This window comes from Oryzias latipes, chromosome 17 (genome assembly GCF_053564925.1).
Source record: "Oryzias latipes strain Hd-rR chromosome 17, Olatipes_Hd-rR_3.1".
NCBI classification, from domain to species: Eukaryota; Metazoa; Chordata; class Actinopteri; order Beloniformes; family Adrianichthyidae; genus Oryzias; species Oryzias latipes.
Window position 1 is genome coordinate 14,938,291 of NC_136253.1, and position 12,649 is coordinate 14,950,939.

A 12,649-nucleotide genomic window follows, 5' to 3' on the forward strand; every position below is an offset into this window, starting at 1 on the left:
CTCCTCCACACTCACAGAGGAGCTGCTCAGGCTGGGGAGTACAGAGTCACTGACAGCAGCAGAAAACAGGGACTTTTCTCCTCCTTTACTTTGTTTCTTAGGAATAAAAAGCATTCTTTGTCAGAACAGTTACAGTTTACGTACCTATTCTTTCCAGCTTTATGACAGGAATCATGGTGATGTTCCTCTGGTGATGCTGATGATCCAACAAATCAGACTTGAACTCCATCTTCACATCAGTCTCCTGATTCAGGAGCAGCTGCTCTCCCTCCTGGTTACTGCAGAGTTCCTCTGGTTCTTCTTTAATCTGTAGAGGGTCTGGTTCTGCTTGGTCCAGACTGGAATGTCTCTCCCGTTTATGGAGGTGCCATTCATTCTCATCCTCACACAGATGTTGCTGTTGAACATCTGGGGGTAGAAAACACAGAAAAATAATGCTTTAAAAAAGAGAGATGCATCCTAACGGAGTTTACTGCTTCACCAACAAAAATGATATTAAATAGATCACAATTTTAAGTTACAAAGAACATAAACTAAACAAAGTCAACTCATTTGCATTGTAGCTGTTGTATACAAAGACACAAAATGCATTATTTAACAAATTTAAGACAATTAATAACACATAAACATAAGCATAATAGAAAAGTGAAAGAGTGAAGTGAAAAAAGTGATGTTTCAACCTTATTTTAATTACATTTGAGGAATACTGTTTGTTCTTTAGACTAACAATTGCTCCTACAGATACTCATAAACACAGATGTGCTTTAACCCAATTCACTTACAGAATAAAAAAACAGAAACTTATCTGATAAGTTATACTTCACATACCTGTTTTGTGTAAGTCTGTCTCAGCATTTCTGATCCCCAGGCAGTACTGATAATGTGACAGTTCCTTGAACTGAAACATAATCCTTTTACAATCTCTGAAATTCTCTTCACATTTAGACTTTAATTCTGCATTTACATCAGCATCCTGATTCAGCCAGAGCGACTCTTCCTCCTGATTAATGCACAGTTCCTCTGGTTCCTCTTTGAATTGTGGAGGTTCTGGTTCTGCTTGGTCCAAACTGGAGGCTTTCTCCTGGTTAGAGCTGTCATTCATAATGTACTCCTTGCATAAAGAACAACACAAAAGAACAAAGACATTAAGACAAGAATAAAAATGTTATAGCCATTTCGAAATTGACTGTTATAACATGAAAAGTCTAGTTATACGGTAGCTGTATTGGGTCTAATTAGAATCAGCTTGAAGTCATTAAAAATCCAGATTGTAAATTTAAAAAACTAATGTATGAAAACAGTTTTAAACTCAAAGGTACTCATTGTAAAGTTGAAAGAAATACTAACATTTGGAGAAGAATATTTTTGTATATTTGAAACTTGGAATGACATAAAAAAAAACTCTAAACCTGAAGCTATTACCCAGTGAAAAAAAAAAGTTTTTTAGTATCAGATGCTATTTTGTATTTTCAACATTTGCTTTTCTGTTTCTTTCACTCCTGGCTTTCAGTCCTCAGTTTATGGTTCAACTCAAAGGAGGAAAAGATAATACAAAATCATTGACAAAACCATATTTGGTACAGTATATCGTTTCAACCTCTGTTTTAATACCTATTTGAATGGATGATCAAAGCATTTAATAAACAGAAATGCCCTTTAATGCATGATGGTCACGTGATGATGGCGCTGTGCATCGTCTTTGACTGGATGCTAACGCTTATGCACTAAAGAGCAGGGATAGAGCTCAAACAACAGTTTTCAGAATCTTAACAAAAATGAAATAATATCAAAATAACTAAATTCAACGCATATCTTAAAAATGCAGAAGTTCTCTTATTTTCACCAGTGGCTGTTTTAGGTTCACAGAAATACATACCGCCACTTAGGAAGTTCAACTACGGCTTTAGAAGGATGGCCGTCGATCTGTCCTCCTTCCGAAGATCCCTTTCAACATTTTCATCAGAAATGTTAAGTCTTTACCACTGCGCGAACTGAACATATCTAATCAAAGCGCGGTATCCAAACCGGAAACGATTGTCTGCTTTCACATCCAGTCACGGGCATCACCGCCCCCTATGGGCAAGGAGGTTTGAGGCGGAAAATGGAGTTTGTTTTAAAGTGTGGATGCCATGCTTTGAACAACTTTGTCAAATAAAAAAGCCTTTTAAAACGCTGATTCTATTGATACCAATAGTTAGCGTCGAAAAAAATCCGAAGCATATGAATAATAGACATCTTTCGAAGGAATCAGAGATTTGAATTTGCCGCTAAGAACGCAGGCTGGAAGTGACCTCGATATGACCTGTGACGTCACGAAAGGCATTGACTTTCGCAGTTCCGCTTCGGACAGCATGTAAACAAAACAGGTAGTCTTCGTTTCTCTCGTGTTTAAATCTGTTAATCATCAACATGCCAAGTCGTTGTGTGGCAGCTGGATGTAGCAATACATCTAGTGAAAGTGTATCTGTGTATAAATTCCCAAAACAAGAAACGCTGCTGAAACAATGGACAGAACAAGTGCAGCGAACGAGGGCGAATTGGGTGCCAACTGCTTCGTCAACTTTATGCAGCGAACATTTTGAGGCAGACTGTTTTGAAGAAACACCACAGCTCATGAAAGATATGGGAATGCATGTCAGATATAAAAAAGTATTGAAACCGAACGCAATCCCCACCATTTTCAAGAGATCGCTAGTGGGAACGTCCGAAACAGAAACGCCCAGTACCAGCACTGGCAGCAGCCAGTACAAAAAGAGAAAATCTGTGACCGAAAAGCTGGCACAAAAGAGAGTGAGTTTAATGTTTATTACAAAATTTATTTATTACAAAAGAGAGTGAGTTTAACGTTTAATATATATACGGTATATATATTGATATAAAAATTTCCCTATGCTATATTATACATAGGCCTAGGCCCTAGAGTAACAGATCTTTATACTGAATAATCCTTCATTTTAATTAAATGTTGCCTGTACACATTTCACACAATTAATTATAAGCTGTTTAGCAGCAAGACAACTAGTAACAGGAAGAGGACTAACAATATCTATGACAATATTCCAGGAAGTACAGGAGCTTCTAGCCCAACCAGTTGAAGTGCCTGAACATATTCAAGAGGAAATGGAGATAGATGAACCGCAACCAGTCCCTGTACATGTAAGATGATCACATACATGGCCGGCCCTCCCTATACGCGAATTACGCAGCCGCGTAGGGCCCCCGTCACCAGCAGGGCCCCGAAGTGGCGACAAAAATTAAATTAAAAAAGACCCAAATCTGGCAACCCATTTCATAGAACTTCCTTACCAACGTGTGCTCTGAATGTTGTGCAAAAGAAAGTTGCCTGCACTTTAATGATCCCCCCTGTCAGCACACATGAACCAATTTGGCAACCCAAATAATGACGTTACACTATTTAGCAACGATTGGTCAACATAATTGCATCTGAGTCTGGCACGGTGTGCATTTACGAGCGCATTTTGTTTCAATAAAGTTGGGGAAAAGAAAAAAAAACAGCACATTTTGTCACGCTGATCAAAGCGACAACAAGAAAACGTCATGCCTCAGAGACTTTATCCACCACCAGGAGCTAAAAAAAGATAAAGAACTTCAACATCCATAACAAGGTAAGTTTGGAGGATGTTGGGGCTTTATTTTTACATTATCCAGCATTTCTGTGCAGCTGCGCAATTTACGTAAAATACGAAGCGATCTGAGGTGAAGTTTGCACATAAACGACCCCCTTTGTCGTAATTTCCAATGGAAAACTCGAAAATAATTTTGATACCCAAGTTTCCAAGATGAGGTTGGACATGACCTTCTAAAACGGCGGAAAGTAAAGAAAAGTAAATAATGACAACTATATGGTGGCTGAAAAATGTTTTAACTCACGTTATCGTTTTGTTTCATTGTTTTGCTAACACATATTTAGTGCGTTCTGCATTTTCCGGTTTATTACAGCATAAAAACTGCTGTTTATCTGTTATAGACAGGTAGTCAGGTAGTCTGAGTTTTACAACAATGAGTGTGTCATAAATCTTGCATCGGCATGAAATATGGAGAATAAAAACTACCAAATACATAGGAAATAAAGGTTCTCATCTATAAATGACAAACAAAATAAATGTACTAATTTTAAAATTATGAACATACAAAATAATACAAAAAGAAGTGTATAAAAGGCTTATATTTCCACTTATTCTCAAATTAGTGTTCACGTTTTATTATTTATAAGTAGGTACATTTATTTCTTATTTGTATTTTGCAGTTTTGATTCTACATAATGATGATGTTTTGCACAGTTCCGTCTCAGCCGACAGTTTCTTCTGCTCTCAAAAAGTATCAAAAAGTATTGGAGGTGGTGCAGCGTCCACATCCCAAGATGTTCCTGACTTCACTGAAGATGTCATCTCAGGTAATTTTAAAAGCATGTAAAGTAATAAAAAAAACAGTGTCTGCATAAACCCTTTTTTTCATAAACAGCAGCTGAAGAGTATGGAGCTCCAAACTGTTCATAATTAAATTAATGAAATATGACCTTATGCAAATATACAATCAAACAATAAACCTCTCATAAATATATCAAAAGATCATGAAATTGTGAAAAACCTGCACACAGATTTTAAATGAGCCACTAAAGTATTATTAGTATTCTGCTAAATATATTTTATTAGCTTTATCATTGATTATTGTATAATAATAATTCTTGTTTTTTAGCTGCAGAAGAAACTCCTGTCACCACATCTACTGTTGAAAGGGGAAACATTTGACTGTTTGACTTTTCACTGTTTGCTTTTATTGAAGTTCTGTCTTTTATGTTCCAGGGGCTCCAAGAGAGGCGTATATGGAAGAGGAGCCGACTGGATCCAAAATTCCACCTACCTCAAATCCAGTTGGTCCAGCTGAATGTCTAACCACACTCTCTGATCCAGTAAGAATGGATTTGGTGCAAAGAGGTCCTTTTCAGACTGAGAAAGACTCTGACTTTCCAAACTCCCCCTCATTGAGCTGTTGTTTTCTTTATGTTGGATTGTTTTATTGTCATTTGATTTGCTATTAAGTTGCTGTTTTTAATAAGTTGGAGTTTTGTGAATGTCATTTGTTGACTGCCTAATAATACATTAAAACATATATATCTATATATCTATATACATTTGTCATTGATTTTTTTTCTTTGCATTTAAAATTTGTTTGGCACCACTTAATGTGCATCCAACATGCAGGCAATATACTGTATTCAATTATTTGGCAGCAACCATAATTCACAAATGTATTAATAGAGAGATCTCATTTATATTACAACAACAGTTGCGTTTTTTGGTGCTGCTGACCAGTTAGAGGGCCCACAAATTAAATTTCGCTTAGGGCCCCCAGAAGACCAGGGCCGGCCCTGATCACATATATATGTATTTGTTGTTAAAGTAATTAGTGAATTGCATCACTCTGTGCTTCGCTATCGGTGCTAGCCATGTTGTCTGCCTTTCGTTACGTCACAAACATGGCGGCGCGAAGTCGGCGGAATGCGTGAAGCCGGCGGCCGTCCTCGTTGTTTATATCGCGTTTTTCGCTATTTATTCTTTTTCGAAAAATATTAAAAACAATCGCAACATGAAATAGAGACTATTTACTATATTTTGGCTTATTAAAATAGGCCATGTCACCCACACTTTAAGATTCTGAAAACTATTGTTTGAACCCTGTCCCTGCTCAGCGCGTTAACATTATCCAGTCATAGATGATCGATGCATAGCGCCATCGTCACGTGACCATCATGCATTAAAGGCATTTCTGTATATCAAATGCTTTGATCATCCATTTAAATAGATATTAAAACAGAGGTTAAAACGATATACTGTACCAAATATGGTTTTGTCAATGATTTTGTATTATCTTTTCCTCCTTTGAGTTGAACCATAAACTGAGGACTGAAAGCCAGGAGTGAAAGAAACAGAAAAGCAAATGTTGAAAATACAAAATAGCATCTGATACTAAAAAACTTTTTTTCACTGGGTAACAGCTTCAGGTTTAGAGGGTTTTTTTGTCATTCCAAGTTTCAAATATACAAAATGATTGTTCTCCAAATGTTAGTATTTCTTTAACTTTACAATGACTACTTTGGAGTTTAAAACTGTTTTCATACATTAGTTTTTTAATTTACAATCTGCATTTGTATTGACTTCAAGCCGATGCTAATTAAATCCGATAAAGCTACTGTATAACTAGACTTTTCATGTTATAACAGTCAATTTCGAAATGGTTATAACATTTTTATTCTTGTCTTAATGTCTTTGTTCTTTTGTGTTTTTCTTTATGCAAGGAATACATGATGAATGACAGCTCTGACCAGGAGAGAGCCTCCAGTTTGGACCAAGCAGAACCAGAACCTCCACAATTCAAAGAGGAACCAGAGGAACTGTGCATTAATCAGGAGGAAGAGTCGCTCTGGCTGAATCAGGATGCTGATGTAAATGCAGAATTAAAGTCTAAATGTGAAGAGAATTTCAGAGATTGTAAAAGGATTATGTTTCAGTTCAAGGAACTGTCACATTATCAGTACTGCCTGGGGATCAGAAATGCTGAGACAGACTTACACAAAACAGGTATGTGAAGTATCACTTATCAGATAAGTTTCTGTTTTTTTATTCTGTAAGTGAATTGGGTTAAAGCACATCTGTGTTTATGAGTATCTGTAGGAGCAATTGTTAGTCTAAAGAACACACAGTATTCCTCAAATCTCAAATCTCAAATCTGAACTCGGTCGAGTTCAGAGCGCGACTCTCAGCGGAGAGAGTGACAGCCTTCCGGGCGTGTCTGTCACAGTTCCGCAGGGGAGCGTGGATAACATTCAGACTGTGCCTCAGACTCCTCGGGCTGATGGCATTGGCTCTGTCCGTCATCCCTTTTGGTCGCTTACACATGTGTCCTTTTCAGCTGTGGGTGGCGTTGCTCAATCTAAGCCCCGCCCGCCATGGTCACCGGCAAGTGCTTGCTTCGGTTACGTGCATTCTCGCCCTACACAAGTGGAGGGATATCTCCTTCCTCACCACGGGTGTTGTCATGGGAACCGTGCAAACAAGACAGGTGATCACCACCAGGGCCGGCCCTGGTCTTCTGGGGGCCCTAAGCGAAATTTAATTTGTGGGCCCTCTAACTGATCAGCAGCAGCAAAAAAACGCAACTGTTGTTGAAATATAAATGAGATATCTCTATTAATACATTTGTGAATTATTGTTGCTGCCAAAGAATTGAATACAGTAAATTGCCTGCATGTTGGATGCACATTTACTGGTGCCAAACAAATTTTAAATGCAAAGAAAAAAATATGTGACAAATGTATATAGATATATATAACAGCAACTGAATACCAAATCGGATAACAATAAAACAATCCAACTTAAAGAAAACAACAGCTCAATGAGGGGGATTTTGGAAAGTCAGAGTCTTTCCCAGTCTGAAAAGGACCTCTTTGCACCAAATAATTCTTTCTGGATCAGAGACTGTGGTTGGTCATTCAGCTTGACCAACTGGAGTTGAGGTACCGGTAGGTGGAATCTTGGATCCAGTAGGCTCCTCTTCCATTCACGCCTCTCTTGGAGCCTCTGGAACATGAGAGACAGAACTTCAACAAAGCAAACAGTGAAAAGTCAAACAGTCAAATGTTTTCCCTTTCAACAGTAGATGTGATGACAGGAGTTTCTTCTGCATCTAAAAAACAAGAATTATTATTATACAATAATCAATGATAAAGCTAATAAAATACCTAAAGCAGAATACTAATAATATATTAGCTCGTTTAAAATCTGTGTGCAGGTTTTTCACAATTTCACGATCTTTTTATATATTTATGAGAGATTTATTGTTTGATTGTATATTTGCATGAGGTGATATTTCTTAATTTAATTATGAACAGTTTGGAGCTCCATACTCTTCAGCTGCTGTTTATGAAAAAAGGGGATATGCAGACACTGTTTTTTTTATTACTTTACATGCTTTTAAAATTACCTGAGATTCCATCTTCAGTGATGTCAGGAACATCTTGGGATGTGGATGCTGCACCACCTCCAATACTTTTTGATACTTTTTGAGAGCAGAAGAAACTGTCGGCTGAGACAAAACTGTGCAAAACATCATCATTATGTAGAATCAAAACTGCAAAATACAAATAAGAAATAAATGTACCCATTTATAAATAATAAAATGTGAACACTAATTTGAGAATAAGTGGAAATATAAGCCTTTTATACACTTCTTTTTGTATTATTTTGTATGTTCATAATTTTAAAATTAGTACATTTATTTTGTTTGTCATTTATAGATGAGAACCTTTAGTTTATTTCCTATGTATTTGGTAGTTTTTATTCTCCATATTTCATGCCAATGCAAGATTTTAAGACACACTCATTGTTGTAAAACTCTGACTACCTGACTGTCTATAACAGATAAACAGTAGTTTTTATGCTGTAATAAACTGGAAAATGCAGAACGCACTAAATATGTGTTAGCACAACAATGAAACAAAACGATAACGTGAGTTAAAACATTTTTCAGCCACCATATAGTTGTCATTATTTACTTTTCTTTACTCTCCGCAGTTTTAGAAGGTCATGTGCGACCTCATCTTGGAAACTTGGGTATCAAAATTATTTTCGAGTTTTCTGGGAAATTACGACAGACGGGGTCGTTTATGTGCAAACTTCACCTCAGATCGCTTACACAGAAATGCTGGATAATGTAAAAATAAAGCCTCAACATCCTCCAAACTTACCTTGTGATTGATGTTGAAGTTCTTTATCTTTTTTCCGCTCCTGATGGATAAAGTCTCTGAGGCATGACGTTTCCTTGTTGTCGCTTTGATCAGCGTTACAAAATGTGCTTGTTTTTTTCTTTTCCCCAACTTTATTGAAACAAAATGCGCTAGTAAATGCACACCGTACCAGGCTCAGATGCAATTATGTTGACCAATCGTTGCTAAATGGTGTAACGTCATTATTTGGGTTGCCAAATTGGTTCATGTGTGCTGACAGGGGGGATCATTAAAGTGCAGGCAACTTTCTTTTGCACAACATTCAGAGCACACGTTGGTAAGGAAGTTCTATGAAATGGGTTGCCAGATTTGGGTCTTTTTTAATTTAATTTTTGTCGCCACTTCTGGGCCCTGCTGGTGACGGGGGCCCTACGCGGCTGCGTAATTCGCGTATAGGGAGGGCCGGCCATGATCACCACAGACGCCTCGCTGACAGGCTGGGGAGCCACTCACGAGGGCAGGACAGTGAACGGTCTGTGGTGCTCCCACATGCGATCAGTTCACATCAACTGCTTGGAACTCCTGGCGGTGTCTCTTGCACTGAAACATTTCTTACCCTTCCTGAAAGGGGGCCATGTTTTAGTCAGGACCGACAATACCACAGTGGTGGCGTATATCAACAGACAAGGAGGGCTGCGCTCATTTCAGTTCCACACGCTAGCACACAGACTGATTATGTGGAGCAGCTCCCGACTTTTGTCGCTGCGGGCCATCCATGAACCGGGGAGCCGCCCTGCTCTCCAGAGGGAACCCGCGTTACAGGGAATGGAAGCTCCACAGCCAGGTGGTAGCCCAGATGTGGAGCATTTACGGTCAAGCAGAGGTCGATCTCTTTGCGTCAGCGGAGAACGCTCAGTGTCAAATGTTCTACTCTCTGACGGACCAGAGCCCCCCCGGGGGTCGACGCTCTAGCGCACGAGTGCCGACTTCTGTATGCGTTCCCACCGTTGGAGTTGATTGCCCCTACCCTCACCAGGGTTCGGGAGGGGAAACACTCTCTCATCCTCGTAGCCCCTCGGTGGCCCGGGAAACACTGGCTAGCGGACATCATTCAGATGCTGCACAGCCAACCGTGGCCTGTGCTTTCACGCAGGGACCTCCTGTCGCAGGCCCGCGGGGAAATTTTTCATCCTCATCCGGAACGCCTGGCTCTGTGGGCCTGGCCCGTGAGAGGCTGAATCTCATGGCAGCGGGACTCCCACAGAACGTCATGGACACGATCCAGAGTGCCAGAGCGCGGTCTACCCGTTCCGCCTACGGCACCAAATGGCGCGTTTTTGAGGACTGGTGCGTAAAAATGGCCGTAATGCCTTTCCAGAGCCCCGTCCCAGTCATTCTATCGTTCCTTCAGGAACTGATTGAAAAAGGTTTGTCCTTTTCCACCATTAAAGTGTATCTGGCGGCCATATCCGCCTGTCACATAGGTTTTAATGACAAAACAGTGGGCCAGCATCCGCTTATTTGTCAGTTTATGAGGGGCGCACCTCGGCTCCGACCGGTGTCGAAAAGCCTTGTTGCTCCTTGGGATTTACCGGTGGTGCTAGACGCACTGTCGTGCACACCGTTTGAGCCACTGAGGCAAGTCAGCCTCAAAGCGCTCTCTTTTAAAACAGCTCTGCTTATTGCACTAGCTTCTGCTAAGCGAATGAGCGACATCCATGCGTTGTCAGTTCACCCGTCCTGTTTGCAGTTCTCCAGAGGGGATTCTAAGGTTTTGTTGAAACCGAATCCGGCATTTATGCCCAAGGTTTTCAACTCTACCATACCTTGCCACCCCATTGAGTTTTTGGAATTCAATCCGCCTCCTTTTTCCTCTACGGAGCAAGAGAGGCTTCACACATTGTGCCCTGTGCGGGCGCTGTGCATATATGTGGAGAGGACGGCTGGCTTCAGAAAATCTGAAGCGAGAAGAGGTGTGCTTACTTAGACTGAGGAGAGAAGATGGCGTCCGTCTCTTATAGCAGGAGGAAGTCCCGCCTCCTGAGAGCAGACGTCACCTTCTGTCTGCCAGTCAAGACTGGCGTAATGAAAAAGAGCTTCTGGGGGACAGCGCAGGGGGCGTGTCCCATAGTGAGATACCTCACTCATGTTTCAGAGAACCGGGGTCAAGTTCTTAACCTAAAGTTAGAAGCTCGGTCACCCGCGGAGAGCTCGGAGTAGAACCGCTTCTCCTCCACATCGAAAGGAGCCAGTTGAGGTGGCTCGGGCATCTAGTCCGGGTGCCTCCTGGACGCCTCCCTGGAGAGGTGTTCCGGGCATGTCCCACTGGGCGGAGGCCCCGGGGAAGACCCAGGACACGCTGGAGAGACTATGTCTCTAGGCTGGCCTGGGAACGCCTCGGGGTTCCCCCAGAGGAGCTGGAGGAAGTGACTGGGGCGAGGGAAGTCTGGGCATCTCTGCTTAGACTGCTGCCCCCGCGACCCGGTCCCGGATAAGTGGAGGAAGATGGATGGATGGATAGATGGATGGATGTAAACAAATAAAGTAAAATAATTTAGGTGGTATTATATAGGATGATAACGTGCAAGGAGAGACGTTTGGTTGAGGGGTTTGCCCAAACAGGTATGTGAAGTATAACTTATCAGATAAGTTTTTTGTTTTTATGTTTTTTTTTTCCATTCTGAAGTGATAAGGAAAATGAATGAATTGGGTTAAAGCACATCTGTGTTTATGAGTATCTGTAGGAGCAATTGTTAGTCTAAAGAACAAACAGTATTCCTCAAATGTAATTAAAATAGGGTTGAAACATCACTTTTTTCACTTAACTTCACTCTTTCACTTTTCCATTATGCTTATGTTTATGTGTTATTAATTGTCTTAAATTTGTTAAATAATGCATTTTGTGTCTTTGTATACAACAGCTACAACGGAAATGAGGTGGCTTTGTTTCATTTATGTTCTTAGTAACTTAAAATTGTGATCTATTTAATATCATTTTTGTTGGTGAAGCAGTAAACTCCGTTAGGATGCATCTCTCTTTTTTTTAAAGCATTATCTTTCTGTGGCTTCTACCCCCAGATGTTCAACAGCAGCATCTGTGTGAGGATGAGAATAAATGGCACCTCCATAAACGGGAGAGACATTCCAGTCTGGACCAAGCAGAACCAGACCCTCTACAGATAAAAGAAGAACCAGAGGAACTCTGCAGTAACCAGGAGGGAGAGCAGCTGCTCCTGAATCAGGAGACTGATGTGAAGATGGAGTTCAAGTCTGATTTGTTGGAACATCAGCATCACCAGAGGAACATCACCATGATTCCTGTCATAAAGCTGGAACGAATAGGTACGTAAACTGTAACTGTTCTAAGAATGTTTTTTATTCCTAAGAAACAAAGCAAAGGAGGAGAAAAGTCCCTGTTTTCTGCTGCTGTCAGTGACTCTGTACTCCCCAGCCTGAGCGGCTCCTCTGTGAGTGTGGAGGAGTTTCCTAATCTTATAAATTTGACATGCTTGAGCATCTTGAACTGGTTTACTGCATTAACCAGTATGTCTATGGATCTTGGTAAATGGTAAATGGTAAATGGCGTATACTTATATATTTCTTTTTTTTTTTTTTTTTTTACTTGTCCTGTCCAACAGCTAGGCAAACAGATGAGAGCTGAGGGCCTCTTGTGTTGGACATATTTTATTTTAACAAGAGGGGTTATTCATCTTCAGACAAACCAAAGGTATGTCTGAATAAACCCCTTTTGTAATTGAGGCCAAACTTTATTAATTTCAATCATGTTTGAAAATCTTTAGTGTTGGACCGGACGGAAAAGGAAAGAGGGGAAGAAGAGAGAGGGACGTTAGAGAGAGGGGGGGGTAGGAGGGTGATAATAGGAGGGGAAGGGGGGTAAGACCATGA

At 40.4% G+C, this 12,649-nt stretch overlaps 2 protein-coding genes across 21 annotated transcripts in view; one reads left to right on the forward strand and one right to left on the reverse strand.

Annotated features, from left to right (window-relative positions):
- LOC110013423 (uncharacterized) overlaps positions 1-12,649 on the reverse strand; it is a 401,209-nt gene that overhangs the window by 322,928 nt on the left and 65,632 nt on the right. For 10 of the 19 annotated variants that reach the window (XM_078934513.1, XM_078934502.1, XM_023965573.2 and 7 more), the window contains one exon: positions 145-408. The exons of 1 other annotated variant lie outside the window; for it this stretch is intronic. In XM_078934513.1, the coding sequence (XP_078790639.1) occupies positions 145-408 (264 nt within the window). Of the gene's footprint in view, positions 1-144; positions 409-828; positions 1,112-1,876; positions 2,043-12,649 lie in introns of those variants that run through there. 8 more of the 19 variants (XM_078934505.1, XM_078934518.1, XM_078934514.1 and 5 more) reach the window with 3 other exon arrangements.
- LOC105358153 (uncharacterized) overlaps positions 1-12,649 on the forward strand; it is a 150,421-nt gene that overhangs the window by 98,981 nt on the left and 38,791 nt on the right. For both annotated transcript variants that reach the window (XM_078934583.1, XM_078934577.1), the window contains exon 6: positions 11,822-12,085. In XM_078934583.1, the coding sequence (XP_078790709.1) occupies positions 11,822-12,085 (264 nt within the window). The remainder of the gene's footprint in view (positions 1-11,821; positions 12,086-12,649) is intronic.